This window comes from Sceloporus occidentalis, unplaced genomic scaffold, assembly GCF_023333645.1.
Source record: "Sceloporus occidentalis isolate IW3139 unplaced genomic scaffold, rSceOcc1.0.p SCAF_39, whole genome shotgun sequence".
NCBI lineage: Eukaryota > Metazoa > Chordata > Lepidosauria > Squamata > Phrynosomatidae > Sceloporus > Sceloporus occidentalis.
The window spans coordinates 2,742,511-2,766,455 of NW_028317019.1; the positions used below are offsets into that span (position 1 = coordinate 2,742,511).

A 23,945-nucleotide genomic window follows, 5' to 3' on the forward strand; every position below is an offset into this window, starting at 1 on the left:
ATGCAGGCAGAGGCCATTCCCCTTCTTGCTTTTATGGACAAAGGGCAATAAAAGACAGATAATAAAGGCTGCACCTACACTGTAGGATTAATGCAGATTGATGGCTCCATGCTTTGGAATTCTGGGGGCTATTCTGTATACACTCATAGAATCATAGAGTTGGAAGAGTCCCCAAGGGCCATCCAGTCCAACCCTATTATGCCATGCAGGAAATCTCAATCAATGCATCCCCGACAGATGGCCATCCAGCCTCTGTTTAAAGACCTCTGAGGAAGGAGACTCGACTGCACTCTGAGGAAGGAGTGTGTTCCAGTGTCGAACAGCTCTTACTGTCAGTTCCTTCTTCCTAATGTTGAGGTGAAATCTCTTTTCCTGGAGCTTGCATCCATTGTTCCGGGTCCAAGTCTCTGGAGCATTAGAAAACAAGCTTCCTCCCTTCTCAAGATTACATCCCTTCAAGAAACAGGGCTATCATATCACCTCTTAACCATCTCTTCTCCAGGCTGAACACCCCCAGTTTGCTAAGGTGTTCTTCATAGGTCATGGTTTCCAGACCCTTCACCATTTTAGTCACACTCCTTTGGACATGCTCCACTTTCTCCACATCCTTTTTAAATTATGGTGCCCAGAACTGGACACATTATTCCAGGGTCTTTCCTCTGCTACACTTTCCAGGAGGGAGGGTGCTCCTCAAAGACCTTTGTATATTTGGATCATGATCCCCTCCATGGCCATGTCTCTCTCTAAGGGACCTCCACCCTCTTTTCTCATAATAACCCCCTAAGTACCTGGGCCCCAAGGAGTCCTCCTCCGAGGAGGCAGGGATGGAAAGAGAGAGAGGAGGCCTGGCATCCCCCCTGCCTTTCTTTGAGGAAAAAGGGGCTTCCTTCCTTCTTGTTATCCCGAAGCCCCCCCCCCCAAAAGATCCTCAAGCCATTGTTCTAAAGGAACGAGGGTTGTCCCCCATTTCCATCCCTCAGAACAGACTGTGAGGGCAGCAATGGCTTCAGGTCTGAGACTGCGCATGCGCGCATACATCCAAAGGCCCCTTCTGATCATGTGCAGGGATCACCAGGGCCTTACTGCTGCTGCTGTTATTCCACTGGCGGCCTTTGAGGGAAGGGAAGGAGTGTACTGGGGTCCAGCAGCCTCCCCTCTCTCCCTCCCTCCCTTTGTTCCTTCCTTCCTTCTTTTGAGGAGATTTTGAAGAGGCTGCAATGGAGCCCAGGAAAGGCAGGAAAGGAAGGCTTTGCTTTGGAAATAGTCTCTCTGTGTATACTGTATATACACACACACACACACACACACATAGATAGATAGATAGGTAGATAGATGTGTGTTTCTCTCTGCTGTTCTTACAGCTAGGAATGGAGCTGAGGATTGAGGAGAGAAGAAAGTGTCAGTTTTGTGCATATTCACAAATTCTGTGCATCAAAGAATCCAGTGTGTTGCAACAGCAAAGACCTTTATTGAAAACACATATCAGAAATATGTTTAAGCCAGAACTGCCTAGAATATATTGAAACCCCAAAACCTAAAACTCCACCTTCTACCAAACCTAGCCCCCACCTACAATTCCCATCATCTATCCCCCACTATGAGCCCCACTTTGCCATCCTTCACACACACACAATCTCTCCCTGCCCCAGACATTTGAAGAAACTAGCTCCCTTTCTGTTACTACCGGTCCCCAACTTTCTTTGGCGAAAATCCCACAAATTCCAAATGCTATCATTGCTATTCTAGATAGCTGCAACAAATCCCAGCCCCCCTCTAACTAACTTAAACCAGTACTAGTAGCAATTAAAACCTAAACTTAACAAACCATAACTTTAAAACTTTATTTGAAATTTTGTCAATCTTCTTGATTTCTGTACTTTTTATTGTAAAATTTAATAAAGATTATTAAAAAACAAAAATAATGTTCCTTCACTGCTTGGATGTGTGTGGCTCCTCTCCTGTGTAGCCTCTCTGGTGATTGAATAGGCCTGACCTCCAAGAAAAACATTTCCCACAATGCTGGCATTTGTATGGCTTCTCTCCTGTGTGGATTCTCTGGTGTGTCACTAGGCTTGGCTGCTGAGAAAAACATTTCCCACAGTGCTGGCATTTGTATGGCTCCTCTCCTGTGTAGCCTCTCTGGTGATTGAATAGGCCTGACCTCCAAGAAAAACATTTCCCACAATGCTGGCATTTGTATGGCTTCTCTCCAGTGTGGATTCTCTGATGTGTCATTAGGCTTAACTTCCAAGAAAAACCTTTCCCACAATGCTGGCATTTGTATGGCTTCTCTCCTGAGTGGATTCTCTGGTGTGTCATTAGGCTTGACTGCCGAGAAAAACATTTCCCACAATGCTGGCATTTATATGGCTTCTCTCCTGTGTGTATTCTCTGGTGTGTCATTAGGCTTAACTTCCAAGAAAAACCTTTCCCACAATGCTGGCATTTGTATGGTTTCTCTCCTGTGTGGATTCTCTGGTGTTTCAATAGGTTTGACTTGAAAGAAAAACATTTCGCACAATGCTGGCATTTGTATGGCTTCTCTCCTGTGTGGATTCTCTGGTGTGTCATTAGGCTTGACTGCCGAGAAAAACCTTTCCCACAATGCTGGCATTTGTATGGCTTCTCTCCTGTGTGGATTCTCTGATGTTTCAATAGGACTGACTTCCAAGAAAAACCTTTCCCACAATGCTGGCATTTGTATGGCTTCTCTCCTGTGTGGATTCTCTGGTGTGTCATTAGGCTTGACTGCCGAGAAAAACCTTTCCCACAATGCTGGCATTTGTATGGCTTCTCTCCTGTGTGGATTCTCTGATGTTTCAATAGGACTGACTTCCAAGAAAAACCTTTCCCACAATGCTGGCATTTGTATGGCTTCTCTCCTGTGTGGATTCTCTGGTGTGTCATTAGGCTTGACTGCTGAGAAAAACATTTCCCACAATGCTGGCATTTGTATGGCTTCTCTCCTGTGTGGATTCTCTGATGTTTCAATAGGTCTGACTTCCAAGAAAAACCTTTCCCACAATGCTGGCATTTGTATGGCTTCTCTCCTGTGTGGATTCTCTGGTGTGTCATTAGGCTTGACTGCCAAGAAAAACATTTCCCACAATGCTGGCATTTGTATGGCTTCTCTCCTGTGTGGACTCTCTCATGACGGACAAGTTCTTCTGTAAAGAAGGATAATGACAGATAGTACTGAATATCAAAGAGAGGAAAGTGTTAGCCCAAGATTTAGCCCTATGTTTACTCCCCCCTATTTGATATTAAATTAAGTTGGAGTCAGATCCCAATAACTCATTGCCAAAGGCAGAATAATGGGGCTGGGACCTGGACTCCAATTTTGATGAGGGTCAAGTGCCAGGGAGCAACCTTAAAACATCTATAAGACAGGCATGGAGTACTGATGGGGTTTGGAGGAGATCTCAGGGGCAACCGCACATTGTATTGCCTGGAAGGGGGGGGGGGGGAGAAATGAAATAATATTTTGCCCCCAACATCCAACAGCATCCCTTTGGGGAAGTGGAGACCATTTTGCCACTGTTTTGCCCTCTCTGTGCCATTGCAGGGCCAAGGGAGGTCTTTCCCCCTTAAAAGGATTGAAGAGGGGCCAAAAAAGGTAGGAAACCTGCTCAGGAATGTGCTGAGTACCATTTGGGTGTGAAATGCATTAATCTCCATGGCTACTTCCCATAAAATCCTAGAATTGGCAGTTTAAGATGGGGTATTTACAATCCTTAGAAACTGGAGAGCAATAGTGCTTCACTGAACTACAGATTCAAATATTCTACAGAATGTTGCTATCACAATTAAACTAGGCTTGAAAGGGATCTAGGACTCCTAGAATAATAATAATAATAATAATAATAATAATAATAGTTTTATTTTTATACCGCCCTTCTTCAAATCAGGGCGGTGCACAGCAAAATTATATAATACAATAATCACCAAACAGATACAATATACAAAAACCATATTACAGTAAAACGCTAAACATTTTAAAACATTACAGCCTCATGCCAGTCTACAGTGCTGGCGGAGAGAAGGGGGGAGAGTAAATAGTCAGGGGGGAGATATTCAGGGGTAAGCCTGCTCGAATAAATGGGTTTTTAACCCCTTCTTAAATTGGGGTAGAGAGGTGGCTGCGCGAAGCTCTGTGGGCAGCGGGTTCCAGAGGCTGGGGGCCGAGATCGTAAAGGCCCTCCTGGAGGTAGAAACTAACCTAGCCTCCGGAACTCTTAGGAGTTGCTGTCCAGATGATCTGAGAGTGCGGGGCGGATTGTATGGGGAGAGGCGGTCCATCAGGTACCCTGGGCCCAAGCCATTTAGGGCTTTATAGGTAACGACCAACACCTTGTAGACTGCAAGTTGAACATGGGCCAACAGTGTGATGCAGCAGCTACAAAGGCCCATGTGATTCTAGGCTGCATCTATGCAAGAATAGTTTCTAGATCAAGGGAAGTAATAGTGCCACTCTATACTGCTTTGGTCAGGCCTCACTTGGAATAATCCTGGGTCCAGTTCTGGGCCCCACAATTCAAAAAGGATGTTGACCAATTGGAGCATGTCCAAAGGAGGGCAACCAAAGTGGTAAAGGGTATGGAAACCATCAAGCTCTATGAGGAGCAGTTTAGAGAGGTGGTTATGTTTAGCCTGGAGAAAAGAAGATAAAGAGTGGATATGATATCCATGTTTAAATATTTGAAAGGTTGTCATGTTGTACAAGGAGCAGCCTTGCTTTTTGTTGCTACAGAGAAAAGGAGACACCACAATGGATGCAAGCCACAGGGAGAGAGGTTCCACCTAAACATTAGGAGGAACTTCATGACAGTGAGAGCTCTTTGACAGTGGAATATACTCCCTTAGAGTTTGGTGGAGGTCTTTAAAGAGAGGCTGGGTGGCCATCTCTTGTGGGTGATTTGAATGTGTATTCCTGCATGGCAGTAGGGGTTGAATTAGATGGCCCTTGTGGTCTATTCCAACTCTATGATTCTATAATTCTAGTGGAACCATAGTGACATGATAATATAGTATGAAAGGGACCTCAGTCTTTGTAGAAAGAGCAATGGATTCAGGTTCCTTACCTACAGAAGCCACATTCTCATAATTGTCCATCATTACATAATTGTACAAATGTTTCTGTTTCTTCGTCAACAGATTCCATTCATCCTCAGAAAAATATACTGCCACATCTGCAAAGGTCACCTGAAATAGAAAATAGTCCTCATCCAGAGAGTGACTAAACGAAAGGGGAGGAAAGCACATGATGTATCCCAAATATTATTTCATCACTTCAGATTTCATTCCAGGAAATAAACTTTAAATTCTGTTAGCAAACAAAAAGCTACTGCCTTTGAGATCAGATTGTCTTCAATACTTTCAATATAATATACAATATAATAAAAAATATAATTTAGGCCATGGCTGGGATACAGTTCTGGGGAGCACTCTGGACTTGAGGGACACTGGGCCCACCCCCAATTTAGATCCAGAGGTGGTCTCCCATATCCTCTACATTTCACAGATGGAAAAGCAAGACACATGTGGACAAGCAACACCAGAAGGTGGTGAGTATGGCCAAGGTTGTTTAGGAGGAAGATCACACAAGCTAGGAAGGGCACAACAGTTTGCTTTTGCCACAGCCTCCTGGCAAGGGAAGACCCTCGCAACTTCTCTCCTCTCCCCCTTTTTGAGTTGATGGGGTGCAAACCCCTTGGAAGTCACTTTGCAGCAACCCAAAAGAGATGAGGAGAAGGGGGAAAGTGGGAGGAGGAGAGAGAAACCGGGACATTTTTGAAAGCCACTGAAAAAGTGGGGTGACAGAGGATTAACCAGGACTTTCTCTGCCAAAGTGGGACAAGATGTTCTCCACTTGCTTTCATGAGCTGCCCCAGCAGTGACACAAATGAAACTAATAGTCAGGATGGCGACTCACCAAAGAGTTGTACTTCAACAGCCTCTTTCTCTTGGAGCCCAACTCCCTCTGCTTGGCCTCTGTGTTGGCCATTAGGTGGAAAGGGGGGGGGGATCCTGGTGGCTGTGCACTTGGGTCTCTTCCAGCAAAATATGGCCCAAAACTGTGTACAAAGAGGCCAAGATGAAGTTCCTGAGAAAAGAGACTAGGGTTAGGCTTGATTTGTCAAGAAATCCTGCATCACTCATAGACACAGAGAACAGCATGGTGCTAGTGAGATACACAGGTGATATATGCCTCCTTTGGGCCAATGCAGAGGTGTGTATCTCTTTCCTCCCTCTTTGTTTGTTTGCACCAAACAAAGCCCCATGGAGCTAGCATAGATTCACTGCAACTCCCTTACACAACAGATACTCCATGTTAAAATGCAACACGTTAACGTATGGCATCAGATTCTCCACCTTGACTGTAGTCAGTAGATTGTGAGCTGAAGAAACACCTGTCGCTTTCTCAATGAGCAAAGAGACACTGTAATCTTCTCTCAGATGAGGCTTGTATTCCTATAAGAATTTCCACTGTGTACAACACTATATACATCGACACCCTCCACCATCCACACCAGTAACAACCCACTCTGAGGCACACACTGTCTGACTCTTCCTCAGTGACAGTTGAGAATGACAGTTGACAGTTGCATCAACATTCCAATGATGCACTGTTTTAATGCTGACACATCTAACTGCCACTAGAGCTGTCAATGACTTCCACAACAGCTTCATCTAGTGGCCACATGCATGTCATTTCCTCAGACCTGTTCACCATGGTCCTGACACTCCATGCCTTGTGAGAGTGGAGGGGGGTCAGGGGATGGGGAATTGGAGAGGACCCTGGCTATGTCCCTGTAGCCAGATGTGAAATGAGCACATCATCTGCTGAAACCTCCTGACCTCCCCAGTGGCCCTCAGAGGAGAATGCCTTCCTTTGGCTTCTGGCCAGAGAAACACAGCTGGATGCTTCTCCAATGCCTCGCACCCAACACTCTCATCAGGCATGGAATGACCATGGAGCATGGCTTCCACAATTCCCATTTTGCATTTTGTATTCCTTCTAATTTCACCTCTATTTTAAACCTCTCCCTCATTTGAAGATAAAGATACCAGTGACAATCTAGGCCAGATTCTTTAGGTTCTTCTTGTGTTTTGATCTCTAGTTTTCCTTGCGATTCTTTCAGGACATCCTTGTATCTTAACCATTTAGTTTTCTGGATACTTTTCCTCCCGAAAAGAGCCTCATGCGGCAAAAACCATAAAGGTATTTTTGGACATATTCTACACTTCTTTTTCCCCAGATCTTCAATAGAGCTTTTCTTACGAAATGATATCAGGTTTCTTTATGAACTTTCTCTTTACCGTAAATTAGGTATCCATTCCACCCAAATCTTAAATGTTCACCCTCCAGACATAACAACTGTTCATTCTCTAACACAAACCATTCTCTAATCCAAACTAAACAACAAGCATCATCATAAAGTTTTAAGTTTGGAAAACCCAGCCCTCCTCTACTTTTGTCATCACAAAGTATTTTCGTTTTTATCCTGGCTCTTTTTTAATTCCAAATAAATTTTGAGATTTCCTTTTGCCATTGATTCAATGGTTTTTCATTCTGGATGATGGGTATCGCTTGGAACAGAAACAGTATTTCAGGAAGGAAACTCATGTGGATCAGTGACATTTTTCCTAATAGCAATAAGTGTAATTTCCCCCATTTTTCTAGGTCTTTTCTGATTTCCTTCCTTGTGTCTCATAGTTATTGTGAAATGGATCTGAGTTTGTTATTGGTATTTGTACTTTTTTGTTGTTGTAGCTGTATTTGTTATGCAAATGTCTTGGTATTTTTTTTCCTTTTTGTTTGTAAAGGATTGTTTATAAATAAATTACAAAAGAAAAAAAGTGGTTTCCAACCAGATTATTTCTGTAGTTCAGACACAGCCTCAGTCGGTTATAAAGGATAGAAGAACCCAATTCATACTTTTCTCCTGTTAAAAATGGTTTTGCTTTTTTAAATAAAAGCAGTTTGCTTTTCTGTCTAATCCTTATTTTTGTTGTTCTTGTTTGTTTGTATGTTTGTTTGTTTCATTCTTGGTAATATGAGTTATTCTGGTCTGTCTCCTTCCTTCTTGTCTGAAAATCTATTAATTAGGAAACTGGGGAGACTTTTAAAACCTCCCAAAGGAGCCACTTTTGGCCTTTTTTGGGGAGAAGCCTCCTCTTAGAAGCCAAAGCCCAATGTTTGTGAAGAATAATAATAAGGCTTGTATTAAAACTATCCTCCCCATTTCTGATCCCTTTTAAAACCCTTGTTCCCCAGAAAGAGCAGAGCTGTGTAATAACAAAACCCTCTCAGAAAAGAGACACAAAAGACACACAAAGGACACACTTCCTTCCTTTTGGCCCAAGGAGCCTGGCCTCCTTCTCACTCTGGAGCCTCAGGAGAGAAAGAGGAGCCTCTGTTCAACTGAGGCCTCAGAGAAGGTTCTGGAACATTATTTCCCACAGTCACAAGCAGCACAAAATGGCCGCCAGAACACAAAATGGCTGCCTCTGCCTCAGCGCTTGGCACTTGGCAGCTTGAGGCCTTCAGGGAACCCAAAGTGGAGGATGAAAGGGCTCCAAAGTCAGATGGGATCCTGAACATCATTTCCAAACCTTAACACCACCTAAAATCTTTCCTGATGCTATAATATAGAGACTCACTGAGATACTCTTTATAAATACGTCTTTCCATGTCTTTATAAATAAATAAAATTTAATAATACTAATGCTGCTACTAATAATAGTAATAATAAGTTACAACCAGGAGATTTCTCCCTGGGGCTTCTCCCCCAGGGGCCTCTGCGTATGCTCAGGAGCCCCTTCTTCTTCTCCTTCTTCTTCCTCTGCAGAATCCTCCAGAGGTCTCTCTGCTCTTCCTCCTCCTCCTTAGGCTCTTCCTCTAAGCCTTCCTCCTCCTCCTCCTCCTCCTCTTCCTCCTCAGGTCCTTCTTCTAAGCTTTCCTCCTCCTCTTCCTCAGGCCCTTCCTGTAAACCCTTCCTCCTCCTCCTCCTCCTCCTCAGGCCCTTCCTCTAAACCTTCCTGTTCATCCTCCTCTTCCTCTAAGCCTTCATCCTCCTCCAGCCCTTCCTCTAAACCTTCCTGTTCATCCTCCTCCTCCTCTAAGCCTTCCTCCTCCTCCAGCCCTTCCTCTAAGCCTTCCTCCTCTTTTCCTCCCAGACTTTGGGGGAGAATTGTGTGCCTTCAATTCCTTTCTGGGGATCCTAAGGCAATACTGTCACAGGAGTCTCTTTGTAGGTTTTGTTGAAGGGTGTTTACCATTGTCATCATTTGAGGCTGAGAGAGTGTGGTTTGGGGGCTGGCGGTGTGCTGCGTGCCTTGAACTCGTGTCTAGTGACCCTATTCCCAGGCTTTCTTTGCCTTCAAGTTTGCCTTCCACTTTGCCCTTTGTCTTCCTCTGAGGCTGAGAGAGTGTCTGCTGCCCAAGGTTCCCCCGCAGTGGGTTTCATGGCCCAGAATGAATGCCATTTTCATCATGTAGATGTGTGTTTGTGTGTGTGTGTTGTCCGCCTTCCAGTTGGCCATTGGTCTTCCTCTGAGGCTGAGAGAGTGTGACTTACCCAAGGTCACCCATTTTATATAATGGGTCTTGAGGACCCATGGATTTTGCTATCCAAACCAAATCCCAAAAGATACCAAGGGCCCATTGTTTTTCCATCTTTTTTTGCAAACAGCAAAGCAGATCTTACTTGCCTGATCTTTGCATGTTCAAGAGCAGTTTGGGGCAAATGCTAAGAGCTGCCTTGTGAGGTTAGGAAGAGGGTCCTGGAAAACAGTCCTCTTCCTCTGGACCCACAGACTCAGAAAGACATGGCCCCCCCATTCAATGGGACCCCTTCCTTTGAGGCTGCTCTAGGCCCAGGAGGGTCTCTCAGGAGAGATTGGGAAAGTCAGCCTTTGAGGAGTTCTGGTCCTTAAAGGTTAATATCTCCAGGCTTTGCTGAGAGGGCAATATTTGGGATTTGGGCAGATCCAGGCTGCAGGTCTCTCCCAGATCTGGTTCAAAAACACTGCAGAAATTATGATGATGATGATGATGATGATGATGATGATGATGATGATGATGATGAATCTTCCCTTCAAACCCACAGAGCCTTGTGGACGCTCAAATAATAACCGAGGTCAAAAACACATTGCAGAAATAATACAGTTTGCAGAAATAAACCACTTCAACTGCCCTGTTTCAGTACTCGGGAATCCTGGGAATTTTAGTTTATTATGGCATCTGAGTTGTCTGACAGAGAAGACTAAATATCTCACAAAACTACAGTTCCCAGAATTCCCTAGCATTCAGCCAGACAGTTAAAGCAACCCTGAACTTGGACCATAGTTAGCGGTTGGCTTGGAGCCTGAATAGGGTTCTAGAAGGCTGGTGGGTTTGGTCGTTGGCTGCTTAGGAAGAAGGGCTCCTTCTGGGTTTCCTTGGCAGGAAAGGAAAGGAAAGGTGGGTGCCTCTAGATGCCGATGGGAGACCCCTAAATTTGGTTCCTTTGTGAGAATGCTGACTGAGGGGGAAGAGAAGGGTGATGGATTTGGTCCCCAGGGAGGCCCCCGGTCAGGCAGGGCACACAATATTTGCTCACTCCCAACTCAAATCCTGGTTTCCCTTCTTTTGCCCAGGACCTAAACCTGGACCAGAAAGGATCAGGTTTTATTTGCTTTCTTCTCCTGTAACAGGTATTTTTCCTTGCCCTTTTTACACTTGGCAGTAAAGATACAGTACATCAGGGCCTGGCACTGAGCTTCCAGTTTTCATGCATGATCTTCAGACAGGAGATGAGGCTGCCTCTTCTCCATTTTGGAGGGAGCCTGATTCCAGGAAAGAGGAAAGGGCTCTGTGCAAACATCCAGATCAGATGTGAGAGCAGTAGCTTGATATAACTAGAAAAATTGCAGGGGTCTATGGATTGGTTTAGTTTCTTGCTTTCTCTCAGTTGTGGTGGTACAAGGGCTGACTACTATACCTACTCTGCATTCGCCATCTGGCTAGAAAGAAGGAGGCTAAATTAAATGCTTTTTATCCTTAGTTTTTTGTGGATTTTTTGGGCTATGTGGCCATGTTCTAGAAGAGTTTCTTCCTTACGTTTCGTCAGCATCTGTGGCTGGCATCTCTGAAGATGAACATCAGAAGAAACTCTTCTAGAACGTGGCCACATAGCCTGAAAATCCCACAAAAAGCTATGGAAGCCGGCCGTGAAAGCCTTCGACTTCACGCTTTTTATCCTGTCTCTCCAAGCAAGTGAGAAAGAATAATGCTCTCATTTCCCCTTGATCTGGGAACAGACCTTTAAAATTTTCTCTCTTCATTTCTACACAGGAAAGTATATTGAGTAGATTTGAATGACAAACTGTGAGCAACTGTGGTTTGTAATTTATGCATTAGGTTGAATGAGATCTCTAGAGGCCCTGCCCCAGGTCCTAGGTTTTAGCTCACAAACCTCAGGACCTGAATTCACAACCCTACAAGAGAGATGGAGGGACACCAGAAAGTAGGCAACCAAAGTCCTGTACATATTATCCAATTGTACCAGTTTGGTGCCATGTTAACGGCTGTGGATCCATCGTACAGAAACCTGGGAATGGGTGTTTAGAATTGGATGCTTGGTAGAGAACCCCAGTGCAGTCCTTCATGAGAGTTGCTATATAATTTTAAGTACTTCATGAAATAAGAAACCCCAGGATTCTGTTGGACAGAGTCCTTTAAGTTTCATGGTATCTAAGTGCTAGGTTTGGGCAATGGAGATACAACCCAGGTGCCAAAAATTACCCATAGCAATTCTGGACAGACTCATTCAGTCTCTGTCTCTATTGATGGAGGGCTATTTACACCAAGAAACCCATGGATCTTCAAGGGATCTCCAGTTTATTTATTTTATTTATATACATCCATCCTTTCTCCCAATATAGGGACTCAGGGTGGCTAACAATAAATTTAATACAGTACAAATTCAAAACAATGCAAAGGCATTAAAATTATAACAATTTTTAAAAATTAAACCATTTATACAATTACACCTTGAAAATAGTAAATTATATTCAAAACCACATACAAACCTTGACCTGTGGATTGCAGTTCAAACCTTATCTCTTGTTTTGCTTAGGATCCAGCCCTTGAGGCATCAGCATTTCCAGAAAGGAGAGAAAGTGGAAGTGTGCAATACTTTTTGTTTGAAGGAAGTGTCTTTCCAGATTCTGTCCTGTAAAACTATTAGAGCCCCCTTTCATGCTGTCTTTGATTCAGAACATATGATTTTAAAGCATCTTACATTTCTATCTCCATCCAATAAACCTTTGAATTCTTTCAAGCATTCTGTTTTCCTGGCTGCCCATCCCAAGAGTATGAAACATAGCACCAGTCATGGAGATTCAGTCTTTTTCATTATGGGGATACGGAGCGAGGGCCACAGGATTCTTACTCCTGGCGTAAGACCTGGCCCAGTTCATTGCAGATATTTGACGTACTTGATGTTAGAGTCAGATTGGGAGGTTTTGGGAGTCCCTGTTCCTCCAAAAGTAACTTTCCCAAGAGCAGTCTATGTCTCCCTTCCAAAGACCAGCAAGTGGATGGAGAAGGAGGACTTGGGGAAGCAGAGGAGAGCTTGGCTTGACCCCCAAGGACTCTCCATTGAAGGCTTCCATCTCTCTAGGAAACGGTGGAGCCTGGGAAGGAGACTGAGGACTAGGGCATGCTGGGAAAAGCTTCAGGGGGAGCTTATGGGAGCAAATGTGGGACTTTGCTTTCTCCCCCTGATTACTTTCCTGCTCTCTTTTGACAGGCTTGAAGACAACATAAGGTACACTCAATGGTGGAAAAGACTGCAAAAGCCATCTTCCCTATATGTTCCATGCTCATCTCTATGGCACCTTAGGAGTAAGCAAGTCGTCACTGAGGGCAGCAGAGTGAAAAAACAAAATCCAAAATGGGGAGTGGTCTTTGAGATCCTGATGGTCCTCTGAGAGGAAAATGCCAGACCGTGAAATCAATCCTGGCCAGCTTTTGGGAAAGTGCCCTCAAGGTTTAGTCCAAACGGCTCTCAGCCCATTGCAGACTCTCCCTTCCCTGAGCCTTGCTCTCCTGGAGGCTCAGAGGGGATTCTGGGGGGCCTGGGCACCTCCCATTCTTAGGGACCCTGAGCCTCAATTTCAGCTGACAAACGGCCATTCACCCATGAGGAGCCCGTTCCCCGCTCTGTCCTGGCACATGCCTTAGGAAACCTCTTCCATGGGAATTTGAGAGCGCCTAATCTTAGTGGAAATGGGAGCCTCTGGAATCTCCTATTCTTCCCAGCCAGGAAAGAAGGGATAGTTGTGAATCAAGGAAAAGAGGGGTTGTTGCTGTTGTTGTTGTTGTTGTTGTTGTTGTAATAACAGGGCTCCAGTCAATGGAGATCTTCAGGCAGTAAAGGGAGGTTTATGCAAATGCAGAATGGCATCACTGCTATGGAAGCCTCTCTTGACCAATCAGAAAGCAAGATGAAGGTTCTTCTGGAAGCTTCCGTGAGAAGGAGATATAAGGCCTGAGAGACCAAGAGACAGTTGGGGGAATTGTGTCGGTTGGAGACCGAGAGAGAGAGAGTTAAAGAGCGGATCTTGGAAGTTAGTCTCAGAATTGGACGCTTAGCTGTATTTCTTTAATAGCTTGTATGAATTGAATATTATATACTTACAAATATTGTACCTGCAAGATTCTTAATATCTTGCATGACTTATATTTCAGTTATATTTTGTTAGCTATAATAAATACCTCATTGGAGTATCTACTACTCGACGCTCCTTTTACACGTGTCTTGGCTCAGTTGATGCTTGGGAAGATCAGTAAAGAAGAGAAATAAGGTTCCTTAACTGCTTCCAGTGTAGTTTAAGGGAAACACTCTTATAATTCACTGGATGGAGGCAGATAGATTTAAGGAAGTTAAGGGTCTGCTGGGCTAAGAGCCATAATGTCTGAATGTCTCATTAACAATTTGTAATCCACTCTGATAGCCTTTTGGCTGAAGAGAGGGGTATACAATTATCATCATCATCATCATCATCATCATCATCATCATCATCATCATTACAGGGCCACAGTTTGGCTGCTTGGACCACCGGAGATCATCCCCGTGAGTCAGTTGGAAAAGCACATCTCACTCCAGAAAATAAAGGTACTTGAGGAGTTTATACTTATGTCTTTCTGTAATAATAGCTACAAAACTGATAATAGGGATATTTAGTTGTTCAAAAACAAATATTGCAGATTTAAATGCTGCTTTAAAACCTCTTTCCATCTGCCAGCTTTGTGCTGGTTTTGGGGGGAAATGAGAAAGTGTTGGGAGGGAGGGACTGCCAACAGAATTAGGAGATGCATTGCAGGCTTTGGACAATTTACGGCCAAGAAAGGTCCAAAACACACGGCAGCAATAGTCCATTTTGAGAGCGCTTTAACTGCCCTGGCCCAGTGCTAGGGAATCATGGGAAATGGAGTTTATTGTGGCACCAGAGCTCTCTGACAGAGAAGGCTCAATGTCTCACAAAACTACATTTCCCAGAATTCCATTTTGTATTCCAGTGGCCATTTTGTGCTGCTTGTGACTGTGGGGAATAATGTTCCAGAACCTTCTCTGAGCCTCAGTTGAACAGAGGCTCCTCTTTCTCTCCTGAGGCTCCAGAGTCAGAAGGAGGCCAGGCTCCTTGGGCCAAAAGGAAGGAAGTGTGTCTCTTTGTGTGTCTTTTGTGTCTCTTTTCTGAGAGGGTTTTCTTATTACACAACTCTGCTCCTTCTGGGGAACATGGGTTTTAAAAGGGATCAGAAATGGGGAGGATAGTTTTAATAGAAGCCTTATTCTTCTTCTTCACAAACATTGGGCTTTGGCTCCTAAGAGGATGCTTGTCCCCCAAAAAGACCAAAAGTGGCTCCTTTGGGAGGTTTTAAAAGTCTCCCCAGTTTCCTTATTAAGAGATTTTCAGACAAGAAGGAAGGAGACAGACCAGAATAGCTCATATTACCAAGAAAGAAACAAATAAACATACAAACAAACAAACAACAACAACAAGAATAAGGATTAGACAGAAAAACAAACTGCTTATATTTGTAAAAAGCAAAACCATTTTTAACAGGATAAAAAATCAACTTTGGTGCTTCTACCCTTTTACAACCTACTCAGGCTGTATCTGCACTACAGAAATAATCCTGTTCTAAAGTGTGTTAACTCTTCTGACTACATCCTATGGAATCCTGGGATTTTTAGATTGTTGTGGCATGAGAGCTCTCTGGCAGGGAAGGCTAAGTGTCCAAAGGAAAAATCCCAGAATTCCATAGCACTGAGCGGTTAAACTGGTGTCAAAGTGCCTTATTTCTGTTGTGTGGAGGACACCTTCTTGGGAAATGGGCCGATGATGAGGAAAAGCATTGGGGACGTCTGGAGGTTTCTGCAGATTATTTGTTTATTTATTCATTTATGATGCACTCATTTCTCTTCCAGCTATAGGGACATAACCAGGGTCCTCTCCAATTCCCCATCCCCTAATCCCCCACCACTCTAAGAAGGCATGGAGTATCTGTTGTGTAGGGGAGCTGCTTCTCAAAGGGGGACAGGAAAAGTCTTAGAGCCCCCATTGCCAGGAGAGGAAAGGTGATTGTGGGGGGCAGGCCTAGAAGGAGGAGGGAAAGGTGGCCATGGGGAGAAGGAGGAAAGGCCTCAATGAATACTCTCTTTTGGGGGAGGTATTGGTCTATGGCATGGAGGCAATTGCCTTCCCCCCCCCCCCCCACACACACACACAAAGCAATGACTGCCAAGGCCTTCCCTCCTTCCCCCTCCTCTGACCCAGAAGGAGACCATGGAGGGACTGGTCTCTCTTGCCTGGCAGAACAACCTCACAGGGTTGTTGTTGTGATTGTGGTTGTGAGGAAAAGAGAGAGGGACATTGGGGGGGAGAAGGGGCTCTCCACAAAAAGAAGAAGTGAGAGGGAGGAGCTCCTTTCAGGGGTGCATTTTTTTTTGTGGAGGAAGAGGCCTGTAGCCTTGTTAAGCCAAAGGTCTTGGTTTCCAGACGCTTCACCATTTTAGTCGCCCTCCTGGTACAAATTTGATAAATAAGACCCTCTACTTTTTCATGATTATGATGATGATGATGATGACGATAGCCCTCTGTATCTACACATTTCTTTATCTATGGATTGAACCATTCAAGGCTTGAAAATATAGTAAAATAATGTAAATTGCAAGAGCAATTCTTGGTTTTGCCATTTTACATAATAGACGTTGCTTTTGTTGTTGTTATTATTGTGTATCTCCAAGTTGTTTTGAATTTAAGGCAGACTTATCACAGGGTTTCCTTGGTAAATATCTTCAGAATAGCTTTCCTATTGCCTTTCCCTGAGGCTGAGAGAGTGTGACTTGCCCAAGGTCACCCAATGGTTTTCCATGGCGGAGCTGGGATTCCAAATCTGATCTCCAGAGACATAGTTCAGCTATGCTCAAACCAATATGCCACATTGGCTCCTATATTATGGACTCCATTTCACTGGGCCATTACATTTCATGGACTAGGCCCAACTTTCTCATCCATGGAGGTCATTTTGCAAGCCCCCTTCTCCTCCTCCATTTCCAGGCCCAGCTCCTTCTGCATGCCCTCCAACTCTCCCAGTTTGGAAGGGACATTTCCCCTGATTCATCCTCTGCCCTCCCACCTTCTCAGCTGGTTTCTTCTTTCTCCTCCTGCCATTTCTCCCTTCTCTTGAGCTCATTGCCATTGCTGCAAACTGAGTCCAAAGCGTAAAGGCAGTCTGCCCTCCAAGAAGACAACTGAGGACAAAGGAGAAGAGGGGCCCTTCCCAGAGGCTCAGGCAAAAGTAAACAGCTGCAGCCTCTCCTAGTTTGCTTCTCCTTCCTCAGGAAGAACCTTGCAATCTTGGTCATATTCTGATGTTCCTTGGTCACAGACTCCCTTTGGGATTCCTCTCCAAAATATCATGGCCCCACAGAAACTCCGAAGAGAGGAGAGGAGGCCTGGCAGCCGGAAGAGCCTTGAGGCCTTTTTCAGAGGGAGGAGGAGGAGGAGGCTTCTTTGCTTCCAGCCCCCAAGGCTGCCTCCCTACAGAAGACCCTCCAGCCCCCCATCATTGACTCCAACCTGGAGGCCTTTCACTCTCATTCATCATTATCACATAGGAACCAAATTTGGGAGCTCCTCATTGAGGCACCCATCTTTCCTTCACTGCCAGGGAAATCCAGATGAATCCTTCTTCCTAAGCAGCCAACAGTCAAAGCCACCAGCCTTCTAGAACCCTATTCAGGCTCCAAGCCACTGCCAGCCTTTCCCAGAATTCCACACGCTCCCTTCCTCCCAGCGGAGGAGACCGGGAGACGGAGCAATGGATGTAAACTCCAGGAGAAGAGACACCCACCTCAGCATCTCCTCCCTTTTTCTTCCTTCCCATTTCATGTCCCTTCCAGGTCTCTCCCACTTTCCAGAGGGGGAGCTGAATTTGTTTAATTCTTTTAACTTTTATTTTCATGTATACTTTTGTATGTTATAATTCAATGTTCTTAAACTTGTAATTTAAGTTGTGTCCCTTTATGAGGGGGAATGGGATATTATTATTATTATTATCAGCATCAACAACAATTATGATAATTAGTTTCTGGTTCCCAAAACCACAGAACCTTGTGAAAACTCAAAGACTAACAGAGATCCAAAATGCACTGCATAAATCGTCCAGTTTGAGACTGCTTTAACTACCCTGGCTCAATGCTAGGGAATTCTGGGAACTGTAGTTTTGTGAGACATTTAGCCTTCTCTGTCAGAGAGCTGAGGTGCCACAATAAACTACAATCCCCAGGATTCCCTAGCACTGAGCAAAGGCAGTGAAAGCTATCTGAAAGAGGGTTATTTCTGCCGTGTAATTTGGACTTCTATTAGCCTTTGAGCTTCCACAAGGCTTTGTGCTTTTGAAGGAAGAGACTCATCATCATCATCATCATCATCATCCCAGCAGTGTGTTTTAATCAGAATTCACTGGGACTTAACTCCCAGAAAGTGGGGCCAGGATTGCAGTCCTAGGAGGAGGAGGAAGGCATAGAGGAAGGGCCTGAGGAGGAGGAGGAGCAGAGAGGCCTCTGAGGATTCTTCAGGGGAAGAAGGAGAGGGAGAAGGGGCTCCTGGGGGGAAAGCCACAGGGAGAACTAGCTCCTGGTTGTAACTTCTTCTTCTTCTTATTCTTATTCTTATTCTTATTAAATTTTATTTATTTATAAAGACATAAAATATTTATAAACAGTATCTCAGTGATAGTTTTTTGTGGATTTTTCAGGCTATGTGGCCATGTTCTAGTATCTCAGTGAGTCTCTGTATTATAGTATCAGCAAAGATTTTAGCTGTTGTTAAGGTCTGGAAATCCTATTTGGGGTCCCTTCCGATTTTGGGGCCCTTTCATCCTCCATTTTGGGGTCCCTGAAGGCCTCAAACTGCCAACTGCCAAGCGCTGAGCCAGAGGCAGCCATTTTGTGTTCTGGCAGCCATTTTGTGCTGCTTGTGACTGTGGGGAATAATGTTCCAGAACCTTCTCTGAGGCCTCAGTTGAACAGAGGCTTCTCTTTCTCTCCTAAGGCTCCAGAGTCAGAAGGAGGACAGGCTCCTTGGACCAAAAGGAAGGAAGTGTGTCTCTTTGTGTGTCTTTTGTGTCTCTTTTCAGAGAGGGTTTTTATATTACACAGCTCTGCTCCTTCTGGGGATCATGGGTTTTAAAAGGGATTACAAATGGGGAGGATAGTTTTAATACAAGCCTTATTATTATTCTTCACAAACATTGGGCTTTGGCTTCTAAGAGGAGGCTTGTCCCCAAAGAGGTCAAAAGTAGCTCCTTTGGGAGGTTTTAAAAGTCTCCCCAGTTTCTTATTAAGAGATTTTCACTCAAGAAGGAAGCCATCTCAAATGACCAAATAAAAATAGAAACAAACAAGAACAACAAAAATAAGGATTACAGACTAAAACAAACGACTTATTTTTTAAAAGGAAAACCATTATTTGGAGAGTAAAAACAAGACTTGGGTGCTTCTATCCTTTTACAACCGATTTAGGCTGTATCTGCTCTACAGAAATAATCTGGTTTGAAACCACTTTAACTCTCCTGGCTCCGTCCTGTGGAATCCTGGGAATTTTAGTTTGTTATGGCATGAGAGCTCTCTGGCAGAGAAGGCTAATTGTCCCAAAGGTAGAATCCCAGGATTCCATAGCACTGAGTGGTTAAAGCAGTTTCAAAGTGACTTATTTCTATAGTGCAGATGCAGCCTTCTTGGGAAAGGGGCTGATGATGGGGAAAAGCACTGGGGAACTCTGGAGGTTTCAGCAGGTTATTTATTTGTTTGTTTATTTGTGATGCCCTCATTTCACATCTAGCTACGGGGACATAACCAGGGCCCTCTCCAATTCCCCATCCTCTAATCCCCCACCACACTAAGAAGGCATGGAGTATCTGTTGTGTAGGGGAGCTGCAGTGAATCTATCCTAGGTCCAGGGGGCTTTATTTGGTGCAGAGGGAGGAAGGGGATGCCCACCTCTGCATTGGCCCAAAGGAGGCATATGTCACCTGCGTATGTCAGAACCCCTTCATTCATTTATTCATTTGGGGTTCTGTCATGATGATATAAAGAGTTTAGATTAAGTCATCTAAGTTAGTAATTAGTAACATGCACATTGATGATAGGTACATACAACCTTCACCTTGTTGTCTGACGTGTTGGAATGTTTGAAGACAGACTAGTTAAAGCTGCTGATCATATTTAGTAGTGAACTATATATATATATATATATATATATATATATATGGCCACACACACACACACACACATATATATGCTTATGTAGAAATATAGATCTTAGTGTCCTAGCAATATATATAGGGATTAAATATAAGTATGTATCTGTAGGACTCAATTGAATAAGCATTGTGGGAAATGCCCATCTGCGGCCATGATTTGTAATCGAAGGTGTCACGTAGCAAACCATAGGGTAACAGGACAAAGAATCTTTCACACCCTGAGAAAGATTTACAACTGAGAGAGGTTCCACAGATGCAAGTCATCAATTAAGCATCAATAGCTTTCCCAAGACAGAGGATGTCCGGAGACCAAATGATGCTCGCATTGGGTTGCTTTGATGTAGGGATCCAAGCCTCCGCTGAAAGTGGGGGGGGGGGATTTGGGGAGGACATCTGAGAGGGCAGGAAAAAAGGGGGGGCACAAGTCATTTTAAATTAGGGCTTCCCCTTTGTGTGCTCAGATTCTTCAATAACGTGACCAGGAATGTTTCTACTTTATCTTTTTCAATAAACTTTCAACTTTACTTGAAGTTTGTTGTGGATTATTGGTCAGAACAATCCCAAGTCTCACAGTTTGAAGAATCTCACTATTGAGGCTTAGAACCATTTAGGCAAGCCAGGAGAATTCCTGAGTGCCTTGTTCTGACCTCAACTACTTACATCTTACTGTGACGGCAACCAAGCCAGTGCCAGGGGATGGAGGATTCATGGAGTGACACCGAGATGCCAGAGGACGACACGGAGAGGGCGGAGGACGCCGATCCAAGGATGTGGAGTTTCGCGCAGTATTTCTGGCGAGGAATGGAGGGCCAGTCCCTCGAGGCAGAGGGAGAACAAGCACCCAACGAGGAAGACACCGACACGGAGAAGTCGGAGGACAACACGGAGGAGTCGGAGGACGACGCGGAGGAGTCGGAGGACAATGACCCAAGGATGTGGAGCCTCGCACAATATTTCTGGCGAGGAACGGAGGACCAGTCCCTCAGGACAGAGGGAGAGCAAACACCCAGTGAGGAAGACACAGACACGGAGATGTCGGAGGACGACTGGGAGTTGCCGGAGGACGACGACCCATGGATGTGGAACCGTGCATCGCCCTTTCGGCAAGAAAAGGAGGACCAGTCCCTCGAGGCAGAGGGAGAGCAGACACCCAGAGGGACAGATACTGACATGGAGACATCGGAGGATGGCGACCCACTGATGTGGAGCCTTGCATCACACCTTTGGCGAGAAACGGAGGACCAGCACCTAAAGGCAGAGGAGGAGTGGAGGCCCAGAATGTTGCCAGAGCCAGAGCAGGCCCTCCAAGTCAGGCCAAAAGGTGACGCTCACTACAGGACTAAGTTTGAAGATGATGCTGGGGCCCTGAGGGAAGCCCAGAGAGGCCAGCGGAAAAGGTTAGAGAAGGGGGCCCCCAGGAGGAATGGCTCCCACCTGAACCGATGGGAACCTCCCGAAGCTCCCTGGATCCCTTGGAATGAAGGGATGGAGAAGGCGCCCCAAGTTGCACCTCGGAGGACACGGAAGGCCAGAGAGGACCCCCAAAACAGGGTAGTGGTAAAATTATGCGTTCCTTCAAAGAATATCGCAAGGAGCTACAGAGCAGGCTACACAAGCCAAGAGGTCTCCAGATGGGAGCGGTGGTCTGAGGAAAGGCAACTACAAGGGGGGGAGATCCCTGCATCTCAACAAAAAGACACTTGGGAGAAAACAGAAGACTCCACCCTGGTTGGGGTGAGGGGAAACTGCCGAGGGGTAGAATACTCCCAGCCAACGGGGGAGAATGCCCAAACTCAGAGGGCTGGGTACATCACCCGGAAGGTAAGGAGCAACCGCGGTGGAGGGCGACCGAACACGGAAGCCTGGGGGATCCAGGGTCCCAGAATAGATCCGATGGGACTGGGGGAACTACAGTGCGAGAGGGAGGACATGTTCTGGAGGCAGAGAAGGGGGACCCTTTCGGAGGACGTGGCCAGTCTCAAGGAGGACTTGCGAGAATTGAAAGCGATGTTTGCTGGCCTGATCGCAACAAGACTGAGGGAGAAAGAAATGGAAGCAAGGCAAGGGGCAAGGGAGGCGGAAACCACCCCGAGGCTCCAGGCCACCAACTTGGTGGAGGAGGAAGCGGAGGATGCAGAGCAAGACAATGAAAGACCTCTTGGGCGGATGGTGCCTTTGACAATGGAACCAACTTCTCCTGAGTGGGAAGGTGGATGTGAACTCTGGGCGACAACAGAGCTCGAACTGGATGGGAAGGATAAAGAGGCTGAGCCAGGGCAAGGTGGTTGGGAATGGGAGGCAAGTGCCCAAACGACAAACACAGACTCAAATACACCAGGTAGAAGGGGGGGCCAAAGCCTCCAGGCTGCAGTGGAACCTACAGCAAAGGTTCCAAAGCCACAGCTCCAGAGCCCTGGTGGAATATGCCCAGGCACCCTGATGCCAGCCCAGAAGGCCATAGCAGAAGCAGAGAGTACACCTTTAAAGGACCAAGGGCTTCAGCGACACAGGTCGGAGAATGGACCTTCCACCAGGGTGAGCAATACCAATACCTTTGTGGGAACCCAGGGGGCAGCTCCTACCCGGCCACGGGGCCAAGGGTGGGGGAATGGAACCCAGAATCAAGCAAGGGACACAGGCAACAGTTCCACAGCCGAGGAGCTCTGCCAACACCCCGACACCAAGACCCCTGATAAACAGAAGCTGAATGAGAGATCTTATAATGAGACTCAGGGATCTCCGGTTAACCAGCTCACCTTGCCTTTAGGGCCCGAGAGGGGGAGACAGGCTGATGTGGGGAAGGACCAAAAGGTGAGGAGCAAACCCACAGAGAGGCTTCCCACGCTGACACTGGGGCCAGACTCGTCAGAGGCTCCCTGGGGATCCCTGCAGCAGTGGCAACCTTTAGAACCACTGAGAGCTCTGGGGGACGGACCAGCTTTGCCAGAAGGGGGGAGAGATTTAGCGAACATGACAACAAACAGCTCTCAAGGTTGTCAACTAAGCTGGAGAGGCAGTACTAGTGCAGCGCAGACAGTGAGCGGCGGAGGCAGCTCTCCAACGATTCTCGCTCAAGCCTTTACACACACCGCAGACTCCCCTCCAGGCAAAATGGGCAACAACCTAAAAAACTGTGAGAAAAGGCCTGGCCATGCAGGAACAGGAAAGGGCCAAGGTGAGGAGGAGGGCCAAATCCCCTGCACGGAGAACACGACCCCCCATCCAGCTACAGAGGCTTTCCTGATGGCCCAAGGGACTACTACTCCCAGTGTGTGTGATGGTGAGGTTCCAAAAATCCACCAACCCCGCTTTAGGGGCACAAGTGGGAGTGATCCGGGACCAAGCTTTTGTGAGAAACCGGGGGCCAGGACTAAAGAGAACCAAAGAATTCAACCTGGGAGGTCGTTTGAGCTACGTAACTTGGACTACAAGGGCTTACATGTAACCCTCGACCCCCAAGAGTCAACAACAGCGCACACTAAGATAATAGACAGGGACTACCTAGACAGGAGGGCTGACACGGAAAAGAGAGGGTTTGCAAAGGATCCCACGGGGGAAGGGAGACCCAAACCGCCACCCAAGACTGGGGTGATGGGCAAAACTTTTGATGTGGACCAAAAAGTTGCTGCGGAGAGTTCCCGAGATCAGTGGGGACTGGAGAGGTTTCACACAGGTCTATATCTGCGAACAGAGGCTCTAACCCAGGAGGTTGGATCCAATATAAATGGTGATTCCATGACTGCTTTTGAGTTGGTGGGCCAAGGGATCGGGCTCTACAGGGAGACTCCAAGCAAGCTGACCCCTGGAGGAGTATTGGATCAATGGCAGCCTGCCCTCGCTCGAATGGAGGACATGGCTACAGACCCGAAAAGAGCTTCTGTCCACCACGGAGGGGGTTGGCCTGGTCGGCCAATAGATACACTCGGGGGGTGGGGGTTTAAGGAGCTAAGAGTTCACAACTTGCCCCATGCCAAAAGATTTCAATTGTGGATGGAAGAGGGGCAGCTTGAACAACCATTCCCTTGGCTCAAAAGATGGTCTCTCGGGGGGAAGGGGATGACATGCCAAGTGGGGGACAAAGGGCTAGGGGTTTTATCGACTTTGGCACAAGACACTGTCTACC

The 23,945-nt window shown here is 46.0% G+C and overlaps 1 protein-coding gene across 1 annotated transcript; it reads right to left on the reverse strand.

The window, feature by feature from the left end:
• Positions 1-1,623: 1,623 nt before the first annotated feature.
• Positions 1,624-6,461, reverse strand: LOC149290411 (uncharacterized). The gene is made up of 3 exons (XM_089489385.1): positions 5,933-6,461; positions 5,082-5,202; positions 1,624-3,167 (listed from the first exon to the last, which is right to left on the reverse strand). The coding sequence occupies exons 1-3, from the start codon at positions 6,002-6,004 to the stop codon at positions 1,930-1,932; spliced, it is 1,431 nt and encodes a 476-aa protein (XP_089345511.1). The 5' UTR covers positions 6,005-6,461; the 3' UTR covers positions 1,624-1,929.
• Between the last annotated feature and the right edge of the window lie 17,484 nt (positions 6,462-23,945).